Here is an 18,536-nt window from a genome sequence, read left to right as displayed (position 1 = left end):
AATATTTTTAAATTATCAATTACTAAAATTATTAATCCCACAATGAAAATTTTGTTATCAGTAATTTAAAGTTTTTGCTATTAAAAATACACATGATAAAAAAAACATATGAGTAGCATCATTTAAAAAAAAAGACATTAATATTAAAAATATACTATGTATGTTAATATCATTTAAATTTAATTACATATCCTATCAAATTTTTTTTAAAAAACGTTTGGATTAATAAAATTGATTTATACGTTCGCACCAATTTAATTATATATGTAATAGTTACTGACTTTTAATTATTCAATATATATTTATTATTTCATAATATGTAAGAACATATAATACATAAAATAATTTTTATATATAATGTTTATCCCCCGCAAGACGCGGATCTTAATCTGGCAAATAAGTATCGAGCTAGGAAACGTTTGTTAGAAAGTTGAACTATGGCGTCATTTATTTGACAAATGATTGCTTTAATAAATAATACTATGATCCTAAAATAATGATAAAAGTTGAACTATGGCGTCACTTATTTGACAAATGATCGCGTTACAATCTCGTTTGAGATTTGATTCTTGTGACATGACGGTGACCGAGTTGGCTTCAGTCACCTTCACCGCCGAGAGAATTGAAAATATTTATTTGAATCATTGATAGTTGGATTAATTATCAAGAATAATTCAATAAAGTAAAATTAGTCAGAAAAAGAAGCAAATGACTTGGAGCAAATCATGAGCATATGAAAGATAGATGTTAGGAGAGGAAGTTGAAAATAGAAGAAATGGCAAAATGTATAAAATGCAGAGTTTCAGTTTCAGATTAATCTTTATCTCAAACCCAAGCATCTGGAAGATCATTAAGATTCTTCACTCACAATAAACATATTTCACAGTGCAAGTAGATATTAGTAACTGAACTCAACAACTTAACAGGGAGATCTCCAAGGGAGAGATGTACAAAGCACATCATAAACTTCTCCTTTCATCTTTCCTAATCGTCGAACACCCCACGACGCCTCTGGATCTGTAAAAGATAAACAACACTTGAATAAACTAAGAGCAAAGCTCTTTTTGCTTTAATATCTTGTGTGTGTTGAAGATTGTGTGACCATACCGTGACTTTTGTCTGTTTGCTAGTTTGGCTGTTTATTTGTTCCAAGAGCGTTATAAGCCGTTCCTCAGAAACCTGTAAAAGGAAAGCAGACTAGTTCAATAACTCTTAGATGTATAGTGTCAGCATAAACTGAGTACAACCCTGGCGTACATGTAAAATTTTTATGACAAGGAAAAACGGAGACTGGATTATATATATATATTACCTTCTCAACAATCTGTCCCATTTGAGCAGCCCTCAAAATAACATCCTCTACGGCTCTAGCTTTCTCAGGTTTCACCAGTGCAATTCGTGCAACTATATGAAGAAAAAAATACGAACAACGAGAAGCAAATGAGAAAGTAGATGAACTCAAGAGCATATTTTAGATGGGGACTTACTTCTCTCTCGGGCTTGGGAAGACAATATTTGACTAAGCATCATTTGTCTACGTTCATCAGCTTCCCTAAACATATATATATATGTTCCAATCAAAGACTAGGGTCAGCTCAAAATCCAAATTTATATTCAGCTCAAATGACAACAAAATACCTTTTAGCATCTTCTTGTGCTCTCTCTTGATCTGGATTCTGCTGACTGCCTTGCTTCCCCTGCTGCTATTTATATTGTTCAGTCATCAGTACAATAAGCCACCACAAAGTCTGTATGTACAATTCTTTTTTTCTTAAAACAAAACAGGTATATAAGTGAAGGTTGTTATTAAAAGGATTTACAGTGCCATGTTGAGCCATGAGCTCTTGCATCCTCCTCTGTCTAATAGCTTCTAGTTCAGGATCAGCCTACACAAGGAAAGGAAGTAACAGAAGCAAACTTTTAACATGATGCAGTTACAGTGCCATGCCATGATTGTTCAAAAAGAGTCCATTCTTTTTCTTTTTCATTTAACACTGAACATAACTCATTTGTTCTTAATAGATCTCGACTTCAGACAGATCCACCCATATAACTACTCATTACTGATTCAAATACTAAATGATAGTCACATAGTTTCAAACTAATACTTTCTATCTGTTACACATGAAAAAGGTTACACTTTTTGTGCGAGGCAGAGATTGAAATCTAATATCATTCAAAGGAACCTACTTTTCAATCGAGAACACAAACTAATGACTGCGAGAAGAAATCTCACCATAGAAGCAGTCTTTGCTTTTCTCTGGATGCAAAATCAAATAGATACTGCGCAGCTCTCACAAAAACCAACACAACAGAGTAAAATGCTTGAAACCCAAATGTTGGTTGCGTTTTTAAGACGCGCTCCATCGTTTTTTTTATATATTCACCCCATCCATCTATTTTAAAGTTCTTACGAATTCACCCCGTATCCTTCCAATTTTTAAAATTTACCACCTCACCCAAAATCTATTCGGAGACTCACTCAAAAGCTACTACAAACACGGATGTGGTGAGTGTATGTGCATTTATATATTTTTAGGATTTTTTTTTTTTTTGATCAAACCAAGCATTGCATTAATTTCAAAGAAGAGTTCTACCCGCCACTAAGGGGGTTTCTTACAGCCAAAGCAAGGACTGATTTTGCCACTGAATCAGCTTCACTGTTAAAGTTTCGAGAAATAAAATCAAAGGAAATGACATCAAAGAAAGACATGAAGTGATAGATATCAAACATGATACCGAACAGTTCAGGTTGGTACCCTCCCTTCTTCAAAAGCTTGACCAGGGATAAGTAATCAGATAGAACCGCCAGGGATTGGACGTTTGAATAAACTGCAAGCGCTACCGCTCGATGGACAGCAATGGCTTCCGCCATTAGAGCTGATGATACATAACCGTGAGACTCGGAGATGTTGGTTATAGACGCCACATTACTCCCGCTGAAAACCCCACCTATACCACACATTCTTGACGAAGTGTCCCAAGCCGCATCGACTTTGCAGACTAGAACACCAGGCTGAAACGACGGTGGGGGGGCAGGGGGAGATATGATTCGATCGGATTGAGAGAGGGCCGGGGATCGATGATGCTCTGTTGACAGTTTGTGCTTGGCTCCACTCCTTTGCGTCTTTGATACTCTTGAGGATCACCTCTTGAGCTGTAAATGTTTTGTTCTAAAAAACAAGCGTATTCCTAGCTTTCTACGAGTTCCACATCACCCATGGCCATAGTGGAGAGGTTAATCAAGTCAGAGGTAGGGGAGTGAAGAAACTGCCCTGTTTAACCAGATCAGTGACCGAGGAGATTGCACTTGTAGGTCGATGCTGAATCGGGATGTGGCTCCATACTTCTTCCGCCAATGGACACTTAAGGAAGACATGAAGATCGTCCTCATGTGCTCCACACGCTTTGCAGTTGAAACTTTGGAAGCTTCTCTTCTCCAGATTGGAACTGACCGGGATGGCCTTTCTCACTACTCTCCACAAGAAGTCCTTTAGCTTTGGTCCTGTTTTAACATTCCAGATATGAGACATCCAATTAATTGGTTCGTTCCCACGAGTCAGAGGTTTGTTACTTGTCATTCCCACGCCATACCCTGTCTTTGTGGAGGACGTTCCTGATTTTTCAGGTAACCATATCAAGGTGTCAGCGACTGATGTTGAGCTTGTTTTTATCTGCAAAATAGTGTCCTCATACTGAGGAAATAGACTTCTTATCTTCTCCACCTCCCATTTGTTTGTGAGTGGGCATAATAAATCGCTAACCATCAGAGCTTGACTTGAAAGCGTCGGAGGACCTATTGGCTGACAGGGCGTTTTGAAAGAGAGCCAAGGTGCATTCCAAACACTGATCTGTTCTCCGTTTCCCACAGCCCAACTGAGGCCCTGTCTCAGGATGTTTCTTCCCACTAGAACGCTTCTCCAGTCATGAGAGGCTGAGGCTGGTACATGACAATCCATGAAGGAAGAGTTCCATGCATATTTTTCTAATAACACACGGCCTAACAGAGAATGTGGTTCTTTGATTAACCTCCAGCCAATCTTAGCAAGAAGGGCATCGTTGAATGTTTCAATGTCCCGGAACCCAAGTCCGCCTGCATATTTGGGCAGTGCCATAGTGTCCCACGCGACCCAACACATTTTCTTTTTCTCCGGATTCGCATCCCACCAAAACCGAGTGAGTATTGACTGTATTTGTTTGCACAGAGAGAGTGGCAACTTGAAACAAGACATAACGAGGCACGGCATGGCAGAGAACACTGATTTGAGCATAACTTGCTTTCCCGCACCAGATAGGAATTTTGTCGTCCAGCTATGCGATTTTTGGCGGATCCTATCAAGGATTGATGCGAAAATGTCTCGCTTCCTGCGGCCAAACTGCTCGGGGAGACCAAGGTATTTACCTACCCCTCCTTCCGTGTAAATCTCCATTGTCCCCTTGACCCGATCACGAACCGCTTCAGGTGTTTTAGCCGAGAAGGTGATAGCCGACTTATGTGGATTGATCCGTTGTCCCGAGACCGATTCATACAGCGAGAGTATCTTCATGAGAGCTGAGACGCACGACGGTTTTGATTTGCAGAAAAACATGGTATCGTCCGCAAATAAAAGATGGTTTATTGGTGGGCTATGGTGTGAAACCCGAACTCCCGGTAGTGAGCCGTCTGCTTGTCCCTTTGCACATAGAGCTGACAATACCTCAGTACATAAGATGAAAATGTGGGGGGGATAACGGGTCTCCATGCCGGAGACCTCGCGACTGCCTAACCAGACCCTGTGGTGATCTGTTTATTAGGAAGGAATAGGACACCGATTTGATACATGTCATGATCCACCCTATCCAGATTGGATCAAAGCCTAGTAGCTTTAGTACTTCCTTGACAAAACCCCATTCAATCCTATCATAGGCCTTGCTCATGTCCATTTTCACCGCCATTGTACACCGCTTCTTTGCCTTGGACGTTCGTAGGAAGTGTAAAGTCTCGTGTGTAATAAGAACGTTGTCCGAGATCGCTCGTCCCGACACAAACGCCGATTGAGTATCAGAGATAAGGACATGTAAGAGTGGCTTAAGTCTTCGAGTAAGGAGCTTAGCGATGATCTTATAGTGAGTGTTGCACAAGGCGATGGGGCGGTAGTCAGCCACTAATCTTGGTCCGGTGATCTTGGGAATGAGCCTGATGTGCGTTTCGTTCTGCTGCGGATGTAAGTAGCTCGAAACAAAGAAGTTCTTGACGTCCCTTATCACATCTTTGCCCATTATGTGCCAATATGACTGATAGAAAGTAGCTGAAAAACCGTCCGGTCCCGGGGCTTTGTTCCCATTTATAGACATCACACCTTCTCTAATTTCTGAATCACTCGGTATTGTAGTCAACATCTCATTCATTTCCGGTGTTACTTTGGTGCTGAGTAGGTCTTGAATCTGCGAGAAGGATTCATTGCCGTTGGTATTGAAAATTTGAGTGAAATAGTCAGAGATCACTCGAGTAATATCCTGCTCCTCATACACGGCTCCTCCTTGTGCATCCTCAAGCACCAGGATAGAATTTATTGTTCTCCTAGTTCTGGTGGCAGCGTGGAAGAAACCTGTATTTCTATCACCTTGCTTGAGCCACTGAATCCTACTTCTTTGCTGCCAAAATTGTTCTTCAGCTAGATACACGCTGCGGAGATTGGAAGTGATCGCATCTATGAGGTCCTGGTCCGGGGTATCACTCGAGAGAGCAGCATCTAGAGCTTCCTGGTTTCGTTTTATGGTTATGTTGCTCTGTTCCTGTTGTTCTTTTGACCACTTTATGATTCCTCTCCTGCAGTCATTTAGCTTCTGAATCACAGAATCCAGCAGGGAGTGGTGCCAAGCCTCTTCTATGATTTGCGTGACTTCCTCTTTCTCCGTGAGAGTTCTGTTAAAACGGAAAAGACCTATTCTCTTTTGTCTGTCGGAGTTAAAATAGGATAGTAAAGGCCTATGGTCTGAACCTTCAAATCTCAGGTAGCGGCATCTCCCCAATGGAAAGGCTTCAGACCAGGCCAGTTACTCATAGAGCGATCCAGTCTGGACATGATGAAGTGTGTGTGTCTGTTACCACGCCAAGATAATTGTTTTCCGGTGTGCTTGAGGTCCCATAAGCCATTCTGTGCCACAAAAGATCTGAAAGCTGTAAAGGAACCTTCAAAACGAGCCGGGCCGCCAATCTTTTCCGCATTGTTTAAAATGTCATTGAAATCTCCCGTAAGCAGCCACGGAGAGTCTCTTCCCTGTCCCACTATGTGTAATTTGTGCCAGTATGCAGCTCTGTCCTCCGTGGCAGGGGATCCATACACAAAGGAGACATAAGAGGTGACACCCTTATGTACAATCCTCGTGTCCAACAGATTGGGAGAGGATTCTAGAATCGTGATATCAGTATCATCGTTCCAGAATAAGGAAAGACCGCCGCTAAGCCCTATGAGAGGTACCGAGAAGTAGTGAACATAATGTAAACTCTGTAGTTTTTGATTGATAAACTCATCATTGTTCTTTGTTTCCATGAGGAACATTACATTAGGAGCCATTTTCTTATGGATCTCCTTGATTCGCCGGATTGTAAGGACGTTTCCCAGTTCTTGACAATTCCAGCTTAGAATGACTAAGGAAGAGGGTTTTGATGGGGCCGAAAATCCACCCCACCTCTAGTACTTCCCGGTATAAACACCGTAGTTGGAGGCCCTATCTTCACACTAAGAAAAATACAAGTATCGGTTAAACTCTCTTATGCTAGTTTCATCACATATTAGGCCCATAAGTATTGGTTATTACAAATTTTAACTGTACACTTATGATCTCCGCCACTTGGCCCCACACCTCCACGGGCCTTAAAGAGAAAAAAATAAGAAAGAACTCAGAGTTCCGCCTGCGACTGCGACACCGATGAGTCGGCTCTTGCTGCCTAGCCTTTTCTCAATCTCTAGAAAACAGGTAAAAATCAAACTAATCTCTCTCTCTCTCTCGAGCTTCGTGTATGTGTTTGTGTATGTGTATGTGCATGTATATCTATGACTATAAATACATATCTTCCATTGTCTCTCTCATGTTTCTGCGACACTTTCAGGTTCTAGCTGCGTCATCGTTCCGCAATCTGTACGGACGTCACAGGTTTGCAAAGAACGGATTTTGATAAAATTGGGTTTGATGTGATGATCCTCCATTTGATAGAAATGAAATCGTGTTCCCTGATTTATTTTCTTAGAGTTTCTTGGTGACGTATTTGATGTTATGATCCTCCATTTGATAAGAGTTCAGTAGAGAGGATAGGCTTAATCTTGGATGATAAAGATGAAACCTTTTTTTGCAATTGCCCGTGCAGCTTTGTTCATTGGACGAGTGCTGCTATGTCGCAAGATAGTGCATCTGGTGGCTCCTCTGCTTCTGGAGCTAGAACGTTTTGCTCCTTAGAAGGTACAATTAATTAGTCGCTGCTCTACATTCAATATTTCAAATGATCGATGAATGGGCTAAGCCTTCTGAAAATATATGCTTCATTTGTTGGTACTTTTTTTTGTTTGTAAAGGCTTTCATGTATAAGAACATCGAATTCATACACTTTTGTATCGTATATGGGAGATCTAACAGAGACGCTGTACTTCTTATCATCTTCCCATCTCTATTTTAGTTAAGTCTTTTGGTAAAGATCATTACGAGCAACCAAGATAATGCTTGATTTTTCCAATATGTAACTCAGACGAGGAGATACAATGTTACACCACATCAATTCCAGTATGAGTATTGTAATGATTTCCATGTCACTGCGCTTATAACCCCACTTCTTTACCTGATTGGTTAATAGATGCTTATACACTTCAGGATTTGTAACCAAAAACGCTAGAACCATGTATCTTACTTATTAATAAGGTATTCTTTTTGAGCTTGTTTAGATTTGTCAGCGAAAAAGTGTGTGCCATGCAACGCTAAGGATCTGCGTGCCATGACTGAACAAAGTGCTCAAGAACTACTTCAAAAGGTATAATGTGTGCACTTATTATTACTATAGCAGATGAATACTTTAGTATGCTTACATCCTGAATTATTCCTTTAACAACAGGTTGCTGGATGGGATATGGCTAATGACAATGGTACATTAAAGCTGCATCGGTCTTGGACAGTGAAAAGTTTCACAAAGGGACTAGATTTCTTCAAACGTGTAGCTGATATCGCTGAATCAGAAGGTATATCATCTTTAATTGATATTTGAAACAGAAAAAAAGACAGCGTGCGGGGAAGATATGTTACTAGTATTGTCCCTGAAGCAAGGATCGGTTTAATGCAGGTCATCACCCAGATTTGCATCTGGTAGGCTGGAATAATGTGAAGATCGATATATGGACACATGCCATAGGTGAGAGAATCGTAAAACATCTTCCAAATATCTTTCTGATTTCTGATCATATTGTTGGTGGACATTATGAGTCGCAAAGTGTTAAGTGATGTCTGATTCTTGCAACAGGTGGTTTGACCGAGAACGACTTCATTCTAGCTGCTAAGATCAACCAGCTTCAAGTGGAAGATCTTCTGAGAAAGAAGAAAGTTGCCAAGTGAGAGGATGTGTTGGTTTACAAACTCTGTCAAACAAGCATTAGATCTATGCAATATGAGAATAAAGGCGAGCTAGAATGACATGTTTATGTTTCCTCAGCGTCTATGGTTCTTGTAAAGCTGTTTCTGTTCTTACAATCTCAAAACCCACAAAGAGGCAGTGTAGCTATAAGTGTGGAACAAGTACGGTTCATTCTACAACAAATTAATTTCATTCAAGACAATAAATTATGTTTGTTTATTTACAAACCACAAACTATCCAACCAAATCTCCATAACATATTTACATTCAAGAATTTGCATGATCTATACAAAAGACACTGTTATTCATCAAATAGATAAAAAGCCAGTTGAACGAGTTCAGTCTTCAGAAAACGATGAAGTTGTTGATGACCGAATCGTTTCACTGCAAACCATCAAGAAAATTTTGCTAGTCAATTTCTTTTTCATCCACGAAGTTGAGAATTACAAATAACCCTTCAACTGTGTTTAAAATCACCTCCCCATCTTCTGAAAGAGATCACCAAGGGCACGGTAGAGTGGAGCAGCAGCAGGTGGCTTTGGCAAAGAGCCAAGGAGGATGTCTGACGCAGCTAGAGACTGGCTCCCATAGAACCGTGAGTTCTCACTTGTACGTGTTGTGAAGATGCTTCCTTCAAGCGAGCATCCAACAAATGCACCTGCTTCATATAATGGCGTTTTAAGTAAAATGTTTCACAGCAAGAGAAATTGGATTGTATACAGATTGGTTATGAGGCTTAGTTTCGACGATAGCTTTATAACCATCTACCAGGAAAACTACTTTTAGGGAAGCAGAGAAGCCTAAGAACCATCTACCAAGAGAGTTATCTGCTAAAATCTATTCAAGCTTAAGACAAACACATGTACCTTTGCTGCAACTGTAGGTATAGCAAGCGGCATAACCTCCACTCCCTGCTCGGATATCAGCTTCAACAGCTCGTCCAGTCACACCAACCGCAGCACTTAAACCAGCTCCAACAACAAAATGGGTGTTACTCCCAAACGTTCGGATGGCCTCACGAGTTCTTAGGACAATAATAAAGTCTATGAACTCTCCTCCTGCCTGCAGGTGAGTTCTTATTAGCAAATAGACAAGCATCGTTTCAATATTTAAGAAGTACCTAAAGAGCTTTATTACCTGAGCACCCCATCCCAAACCAAACGAAGAGATAGCAGAAGGTGGAGACCAGGAGCCATCATCTCTACGAGCAACCACAAGTCCAGTCCCGATTCTATACGTAACCATCACTCCAACTCTGGCAACAGTGATTACTGCAAGACCTTTTGCTTGTCTTAGAATGGCATCTGGTATGGACCTCTCAGTCCTCGAAGAACCAACCTGATTAGAGATTTTCAAATATAAGAAATGCTTTTAGAGCCATTAATAAAGTGAGCTAAAAGGAGCCGAAGATCTCACCTTGGATATATAACCCCGGATAGTGTTTGTTGCTTTATAAATCTCATACTCCATAGATTGTCCCCATGGAAAATTCACCCAAGACCTCAACGTACTAAGATCCGTCAAGTCATGAGTCGGTAACTGAGCAGCAGGACTTACTTGGTCCATCAGATAAGGCTGCACAGTCTCCAGCCTCACACAACACACATCACAAACCCTTTGAGGATCCGAAACGCGGAACTTCACCGGAAGCAAGCTTCTTCCTTTAGAACAGTCTCTGCAGAACAATCCTCCACAGTATCGACAGTGATGACGCGAACACATGATCGGATGAAACCTCACGCTACAGAGCATACAAGCAGAAGCAGCACTATCTGGTAGCCACTTTGGTGGCTCTGTTTCGAGAATCTCTCTCGCGTTGCCAAAGTTGGCTTCGGTGAGAGTGTGAGCCATCTCCTGCCAAGCTTGTTCGAGAAGATGTTGTCCCGCGAAAAATGAAATGCCGCTCTCGAGGTTGCCTGAAGCAAGAGCGGTTGCTTTACCACGTGCTGCGAGTAACATATCGACTATCACATCCCACATTGTTAGCTCCTTGTCTTCATCAAGGATCTGGTTCCATCCCATCTCTCCCTCGGGGAAGTAACCACCGTTGAAGCTAAGCCCTCTTGACCATTCCTCATGATCAGGTTCCAGCATTGGTGGTACTGAAACTGGTATCCAAACACCTGTTTCTTCGGAAAGTGGTGTGTCATAGAAAAAGTATTTACCACGCTTCTGCTGATCTGGTTCAAGTTTGTTGCTCTCGTCTTTACGTAAGGTAGAATCTTCTTGTCTAGTATCCCTGATGGTTTGACTTACGACACTACCAGCATCAGAATCACCAACATTGACATCCTATGATCAACAATCAGAGAGCAAAAGGAAACTTAACAAACCATTTCGAGCTTTCAAGTTAATAATTTTAAATCAACAATAGATTTCGTTTAATTTAGAGAAGGAAAAATAAAAAATTTTTATACAACATACCATTCCGAGCTTCAAATTTTGATGATCTGATTCAAGTATTTTGCTATCTTCTTCACGTAAGGTATAATGTTCTTGTATAGTCTCCCTGATGCTTTGACTTGCGACATTACCAGCATCAGAATCACGAACACTGTCATCCTATTGAAAAGAAATTCAACAAACCATTTCGAGCTTAAAGTTAAGACCTTTGAGCTCAACCTAGTATAGATTTAGTTTGATTTAAGACAAGGATTCAAAGATGAAAAGAACAAACCATTTGGAGCTTCATATTCTGATGATCTGGTTCATGTATTTTGCTCTCGTTAGCAAAGCCTTCACGTAAGGTAGAATCTTCTTCTCTATCCTCCCTGATGGTTTGACTTACGACATTACCAGCATCAGAATCACCATGAGAATCACGAACTCCTTTATCCTACGATTAACCAAAGCATTTGGTGTTAAAGTTTCGACCTTTAAACCCAAACCCTAGTAATTCCATTTGATTAAGCCACCGAAACATCAAAACTAAAACATGTGAGATGTCTATGAGATGACACGATCATGATATAAAAACTCAAAATTAACCCTAGTATGATCGCGTAAAAACCCGAACAAAATCGATTCGACTATACCATCTTTTTTAGATTTGATCCTTCCTTCCTTCCTTCTCTCGACTTGGATTCTTACGATTTCCAGTTCCTTTCGTTGGGGGAAAAACTCAGAAACACACAAACACGTACGCGACGCGACTTTATCCAGAGGGAAACGATTACAAGTTAACACCTTTCTCATACGAGATTACTTCTATTTTATTACTCCGTTTTACATGTAAGTCCTCATAGTTTAAATCTTTTTTTATATCTGCGCCCCAAACTTTCGTTTTTGATAATTTACTCCACATTTTAGGAAGGAAAGTGCAACAGAACCCACGAAGAAGCTGTCTTAATTCTTCTTTTGGCTGTCTGGATTTGTTTGTATAGAGTAAATTAGAAGGTAAATGAAGAGTGGTAGCTTATCTTGGTTGAGCATTGCTAGCACAAAAGAACTCTCACAAATGAAGCAAAACCATGTGTACAAGAGAAACTAGAAAAGGTTAAGCAAGTCAGGCTCAGATTAAGTTTGAATTTGTGGTCAGTCTCATACTCTCAGACCATGTCTTGTGGGCTTGGATTGATAAACAGACTCGTGACTATGGCAGGTTGGTAAGGGATTATAGAATTAGCATTATAAAATCGTCATAAACTTTCAGACGCTCGAATTCAATCCTGAAACTTCTTAACGTTTCTTATCTTTGCAACTGCAATCTGCCTTCCACAAAAAAAAATAAAAATAATTATATATGTAAGCCATGGCCCATGACAGAAACAAACGGAAGAAGCCATAAATTATGTATACCAGTCCTTCTAACAACATATATCAAATATTGGCCCTACTTGATATAAGACATTGTTGCTTGCTTGCTTGTGTGCTTACAGCTGGAAAAAAAACTTCATGTTCTTCCAAACCTTCAACAACAATAAGCTGTTTGCTACAAAACATACACGTTCTGAAACTCTTGAGGAAAGTGCCCTGCAAACCAACCCACAACTTTTTATCAGATGTGAAACCATCAGAAACAAAGACACAACTTTCCTACGACTGAGTCAGAAGATGTTTATAGGGGTTACTTACCTTTGGTTTCATAACCAAAAAATTAATTGAAAATTTGTGGGTCCACAGAAGACACAAAAGACGTTGCTTGTGTATGTAAAAGAATGGACATTTTCGTTCCGTTACTTAGGCTTCGAATGGTAAAAACAGTTCAGCGGGACAGATCAAGCAGATCATGCAGATCAAGCAAGACAAGTGCAGATCAAGCAGGACAAATGCAGATTAAGCGGGACAAGTGCAGATCAAGTGGATCATGCAGGAGAGAACCAAATTAAACCGATCAAATAATCTAGTATAACTTATGAATGACAAAATTAGTTCAAAACTATACATCATATATTAAAACAATAAAAATGACACCTAGATATCTAAACAAATATCTTAGTTGTTATAGGATCGCCTGAAATATCTGTAAATATTTTATAAGATACCCATACTTCTTTTATTTTCTTATTTAAAAAAATTAAAAATTATATGACAAAAAATAATAAATAGAGAATGATAAGTTTTTATTGTTAAAATTGTAAATAAAATAAAATAAAAATATTATATTCATAAAACTAGATAAATATATTTTTAAAGTTATGTGTTGTAACAAAGTTATTTATTGACCAAAACAAAAAAAAAACAGATCAACACCACCAAATGTTGGCGGATGAGATCTGCATGCAGATCTCCTGCTTTTTTCACAAAAAAACAAAAAATATTGAACTGCATGCAGATCTCCTGCTTGAACTGCTTTTGCAAACAGAAAATGGTGAATGGTAAATGCAGTGCGGGAGAACTGCATGTGCAGGAGAACTGCGCTTGTCCCGCTCTTCCATTCGGACACTTAGACTGTTTTGCGGACCCCACGACATGTGGCGGTCTGCGATTGGTCCTTTTTGTTTTATTTTTTTTTATTGGCCAAAAAATAAAATAAAAAATAAATTTTTTAAAGAAATTTAGGCTAAGAAACAAACTGATAAATAAGAGCATAATTATTGGGAAGTTCTTAGGTGAGGTTCTTAGCGGAATATAAAAACCTGTCTTTTAACTTTTAACTAAAAAAATTAAGAACCGTCTCTTAAAACTCTAATTTAAGAGCCGGTTCTTAGTTTTTTTAATTAAAAGTTAAGAGTCAGATTCTTATATTATTTTAAGAATCCCAAGTTAAGAACCCTACAATAATCATGCTAGAGAACAAGAAATGTTTCTTAAAAGCAAAGTAAATACACAAACCGGTGGCTGACAACTCCATGTTGTCACCTATAATTCTATAAAAAACTTAACTGTATCAATATTGGTTTGAACTAGCTACAGTTTATTCGATTCATTGTGAATCTATGCCTACGTTATTTCTCCAAAGCTAGAGCATGTGATCGAACAGAGCATACTCAAGAACTGCACCAAGATCCAGATGGACAACTTACCTCAAAAAAGATTCAACATCATCTTGCAACAGGTTTCTGAAGCAGGGCCGTCAAGAAAACTTCACCATGTTTCGAATCCACTTTGTTCGCCACCACCCACTTCACCTTCTTATAACCCAATTTCCCGATCATCGGCGCATACACATTTTCAAGATCAACCTTTTTGCTAAAGAACCGGTCCAACCATAGATAACCACCACCTATAAGAACCCGGTCCAAATCAAACAAGAAAAACTCCATAACCGTAACCGGAATCCACCGGTTCACCGCTCGTCCGCACCTAACCAAATCCACCACACCGTCAAACACCGGAAGCCTCTGCTGGAGAGGCACGTGGAGCGGCACGAGCCCTCTCAACGCCACCGCCTCGCTATACGGCGCGTTGAAGTTCATCGTCGTGGTCAGGACGGTGACATTGCGAGCCTTCATCGCCGCGGCGAAAGACCCGGTCCCTCCGCCGACGTCGATCCCGAGCCGGAGAACGGAGTTGGCGGTTTTAGCGATCTGGAGGAGCTGCGAGATGGGGAGATCGAGCTCGGACTTGTACGAAGAGAACTGAGATTTGGATTTGTCGAGGGAGAGATCGAAACCTAGACCGGGGAACTTCGTCGTCAAGCAATCGAACGTCTTGCACGAGTAGTAAGACCAGATAACGTTCGACTCCGGTTTGGAATCAGTCGGATTTCGCGGCGTGCGGGAGAAGCAACTGTTGTGAAAATTATCCAATATCGATGAGATGAAGATGGTATTAGACAACTAGAAAATTTAAGAAGAAGACTCTTAATATTTAGGAAAAGGTTTACTACAAAGATTTTGTTTTTGGAAACTCTCTCTTACAAATATTTTCTCTCTTTGTTTTTCTTGATTCTTGGATGATCATACAAGTGAACTAAACACCCATATTTATACTAGTGAGGGGTAAGTACAAGTTACTTCTAGATTTTTCTTTTGATTTTATTCTAAACATATTCTACACACTTCTTAATCTACACTCTTCTTCTTTCTCTAGATTTTTCTTCCTCTTTGGGCTTTGATTAATATTGGGCTAATGAGGGAAACCCAACAAATCTCCCCCTTCCCGATTTAGCCCGAAACCGTCACCATGCCAACGCCTTGACAACAATCTTCAAACTTCTTTATCGGTAATACTTTGGTCATAAAGTCTGACCAGTTTTCATCGGTGTGTACCTTGTTGAGATGTAGGAGCTTCTCTTCAAGAACTTCTCGGATCCAATGATGTCGAATGTCGATATGCTTTGAGCGAGAGTGAAAACTTGGATTCTTTGCTAGGTGAATGGTGCTTTGATTGTCGCATAGCACAACATACTTGTCTTGATTTACTCCAAGCTCAAACAGGAAGTTCTTCATCCATATCATCTCCTTGCACGCTTCCGTTGCTGCGATGTACTCCGCTTCTGTGGTGGATAAGGCAACACACTTTTGTAACTTCGATTGCCAGGAAACAGCTCCCCCTGCAAAGGTAGTCACAAATCCTAATATTGACTTTCTTGAGTCTTTATCACCAGCCCAATCTGCATCGGTGTAACCGTTCAGCTCCAATTTTCCATTGCCAAAACATAGACACTTCTTCGTTGTGCCTCGTAGATAGCGTAGGATCCACTTAACTGCTTTCCAATGCTCCTTTCCTGGATTCGCTAGAAAGCGACTCACAACTCCTACTGCATAGGCAATGTCCGGTCTGGTGCACACCATAGCATACATGAGACTGCCTACTGCTGATGCATATGGGGTAGTCTTCATTTCTTCTTTCTCTTTCTCACTTGTTGGACTTTGCTCCGAACATAACTTGAAATGTCCACCAAGTGGAGTGTTCACTGGCTTTGCCTTATTCATGTTGAATCTCTCCAACACCCTTTCAACATATCGTTCTTGGGATAACCACAAAAGCTTCTTTGGTCTATCCCGAGTGATTTTCATTCCAAGAATCTGTCTCGCTTGCCCCAAATCTTTCATTGCAAAGGACTCTCCTAGGTCATTCTTCAATGCGGCTATTTTGTTGCGATCTTGGCCCACAATCAACATATCGTCAACATAGAGTAATAATATGAGAAAGTCGCCGCTTTCGTACCTCTTTATAAAAACGCAATGATCATTCTTGGTTTTCTTGAAGTTGTGATCCACCATGAAGGAGTCAAACTTCTTATACCATTGTCTTGGGGCTTGCTTGAGACCGTAAAGACTCTTCTTTAATCGGCACACCAAGTCTTCTTTTCCTGGAACCTTGAATCCTTCAGGTTGCTCCATATAGATCTCCTCCTCGAGTTCACCATGTAGAAAGGCCGTCTTGACATCGAGTTGTTCAATCTCCAAGTCTAGAACTGCTGCTAGACCAAGAACCACTCGGATAGAGGACATCTTCACCACTGGAGAGAATATTTCTTCAAAATCTATGCCTTTCTTTTGGTTGAATCCTTTCACAACCAATCGAGCTTTGTATCTTGGATTTGAGCTTCTATCTTCATACTTCAACCTATACACCCACTTGTTCTTCAAGGCTCTCTTTCCTTTTGGTAGCTTCATCAGCTCATAAGTGTGATTATCATGCAAGGATTGCATTTCATCTTGCATAGCTTCAACCCACTTATCTTTATGGGTGTCTCCTATGGCCTCCTCATAGCTTTGAGGCTCCCCTTCATCTGTAAGATTAACGTACTCATCTCGATAATATCTTACAGATGGTCTTGTCTCTCTTCCAGACCTTCTTGGCTCATGTTCTTCCTCTGGCTCCACTTGAACTTCTTCTTCACCTTCATCACCATTCGGATCCATGATTGGATCCCCTTCGCCATCATCTCCAATCACTTGTTCATGATCTTGAGGCTTATGAGAATCTTCATTCCTTACAACCCTTAGCTTTGGTTTCTTTGATTTGTTGATGTCTTCGATTGTTTGATCTTCGAAGAAAACAACATCTCTGCTCCGGATAACTTTTCTGTTAACCGGATCCCAAAGCCGATAGCCGAATTCGTCTTTTGGTGATCCAAGATAAATGCACTCTTTAGTCTTAGAGTCTAGCTTGGCTCGTTCATCCTTAGGTATATGGACAAACGTTCTGCAACCGAACACCTTCAAATGGTTGTAAGAGACCTTCTTACCCGACCAAACTTCCTCCGGGACATCGCCTTCCAAAGGAACTGATGGTGTAAGATTTATGACGTCCACTGCAGTCTTTATGGCTTCTCCCCAAAATGGTTTGGGTAGTTTAGCGTGAGAGAGCATGCACCGAACTCTTTCTGTGATCGTTCGATTCATTCTTTCAGCTAGCCCGTTCAGTTGTGGCGTCTTTGGTGGTGTCTTCTCCATCCTGATTCCATGAGCTTTGCAAAACGCTTCAAAGGGACCTCGGTACTCTCCACCATTGTCAGATCGAACACACTTGAGTTTTTGACCCGTACTTCGCTCTGCTTGGGCTACAAACTCCTTGAAAGCATCAAGAACTTGATCTTTTGACTTCAAAAGGTATACCCATACCTTCCTTGAATGGTCATCAATAAAGGTGACGAAATATGATGCCCCTCCATTGGATTTCTCGGACATGGAGCATACGTCAGTATGCACAAGATCAAGAATATGCTTTCTTCTCATAGGCGTAGATGATCTTCGGAAAGCGACCCTATGTTGTTTTCCGGCTAAGCAATCATGACATGGTGAGAGAGAAATACCTTTCATATCAGGAAGAAGTTTCTTGCTAGAAAGTATACTTAAACCTTTCTCACTCATATGCCCGAGTCTTCGGTGCCATATATCGATGTCATCACTTGCAACGTTTACTTCTTCCTTGCAAAGCTTGGCTTGAGTCACGTATAATGAGCCTTCTTTTCTTCCTCGAGCCATGATCAAACTTCCTTTGGTTAACTTCCATTTGCCACCACCAAAATGACTGTCCAAGCCGACATCATCGAGCTTTCCGGTTGATATGAGATTGAGTCGCATGTCGGGAACATGTCTCACATCCTTGAGAACTATCTTACATCCAGTGTTTGATGTAAGAATAACATCCCCCTTTCCAATGATCTTGCTTCTTCCTTGATTTCCCATTTGAACATTACCAAAGTCACCACTTTGATAGGTTGTGAAGAAGCTTCCATGAGGGGTGACGTGAAAAGAAGCACCAGAATCAACGATCCATGAGCTATCATCAGAGCTAAGATTACATTCTCCAACGAGATATAATTCTTCGCTCTGGTCTTCCACAATGGTGGTAGTCTTTTCTTCATGCTTCTTTGTAGGATTGAACCGGTCTGGTTTGATATTACCGGCTTGTTTGTCTTTCTTGAAAAACCGACATTCCGACTTCATGTGACCCTGTTTGCCACAGTAATAGCAAGTAACTCTCGGACGTGACTTGGATCTTCCTCGAGATTGGTCTCGTCCTCTGCTTCGGTTTTGACCACGAGTCTCTTCTCTACCTCGTCTATCAACAATGTTAGCTTCTGAATATGAACTCGAACCTC

At 40.6% G+C, this 18,536-nt stretch overlaps 3 protein-coding genes across 5 annotated transcripts; 1 reads left to right on the top strand and 2 right to left on the bottom strand.

The window, feature by feature from the left end:
* Positions 1 to 784: 784 nt before the first annotated feature.
* LOC111206317 (DNA-binding protein DDB_G0278111-like) lies at positions 785 to 2,370 on the bottom strand. Of its 3 annotated transcripts, none has more exons than XM_022702893.2 (7): positions 2,237 to 2,370; positions 1,821 to 1,886; positions 1,639 to 1,700; positions 1,488 to 1,552; positions 1,313 to 1,404; positions 1,108 to 1,179; positions 785 to 1,017 (listed from the first exon to the last, which is right to left on the bottom strand). In XM_022702893.2, exons 1-7 carry the CDS (start codon positions 2,237 to 2,239, stop codon positions 985 to 987), a joined length of 393 nt encoding a protein of 130 aa, XP_022558614.1. In that variant the 5' UTR covers positions 2,240 to 2,370; the 3' UTR covers positions 785 to 984. The 3 variants fall into 3 exon arrangements, with proteins under 3 accessions (XP_022558614.1, XP_022558613.1, XP_048614908.1); XM_022702892.2 differs by having other exon boundaries at positions 1,639 to 1,703; positions 2,237 to 2,362; XM_048758951.1 differs by having other exon boundaries at positions 1,639 to 1,697; positions 2,237 to 2,362.
* A 4,459-nt stretch (positions 2,371 to 6,829) lies between these two features.
* Positions 6,830 to 8,815, top strand: LOC111206056 (pterin-4-alpha-carbinolamine dehydratase 2, mitochondrial). The gene is made up of 7 exons (XM_022702355.2): positions 6,830 to 6,960; positions 7,094 to 7,137; positions 7,349 to 7,440; positions 7,917 to 8,002; positions 8,084 to 8,207; positions 8,309 to 8,377; positions 8,486 to 8,815. Exons 1-7 carry the CDS (start codon positions 6,913 to 6,915, stop codon positions 8,575 to 8,577), a joined length of 555 nt encoding a protein of 184 aa, XP_022558076.1. The 5' UTR covers positions 6,830 to 6,912; the 3' UTR covers positions 8,578 to 8,815.
* LOC111206055 lies at positions 8,768 to 11,862 on the bottom strand. Its single transcript, XM_048758950.1, has 8 exons — positions 11,632 to 11,862; positions 11,274 to 11,432; positions 11,021 to 11,158; positions 10,013 to 10,888; positions 9,734 to 9,934; positions 9,463 to 9,658; positions 9,074 to 9,254; positions 8,768 to 8,980 (listed from the first exon to the last, which is right to left on the bottom strand). Exons 1-8 carry the CDS (start codon positions 11,632 to 11,634, stop codon positions 8,935 to 8,937), a joined length of 1,800 nt encoding a protein of 599 aa, XP_048614907.1. The 5' UTR covers positions 11,635 to 11,862; the 3' UTR covers positions 8,768 to 8,934.
* Between the last annotated feature and the right edge of the window lie 6,674 nt (positions 11,863 to 18,536).

This window comes from Brassica napus, chromosome C5, assembly GCF_020379485.1.
Source record: "Brassica napus cultivar Da-Ae chromosome C5, Da-Ae, whole genome shotgun sequence".
NCBI lineage: Eukaryota > Viridiplantae > Streptophyta > Magnoliopsida > Brassicales > Brassicaceae > Brassica > Brassica napus.
Note: the sequence above shows the minus strand (reverse complement) of the source record. Positions and strands in the feature narration are given on the sequence as shown.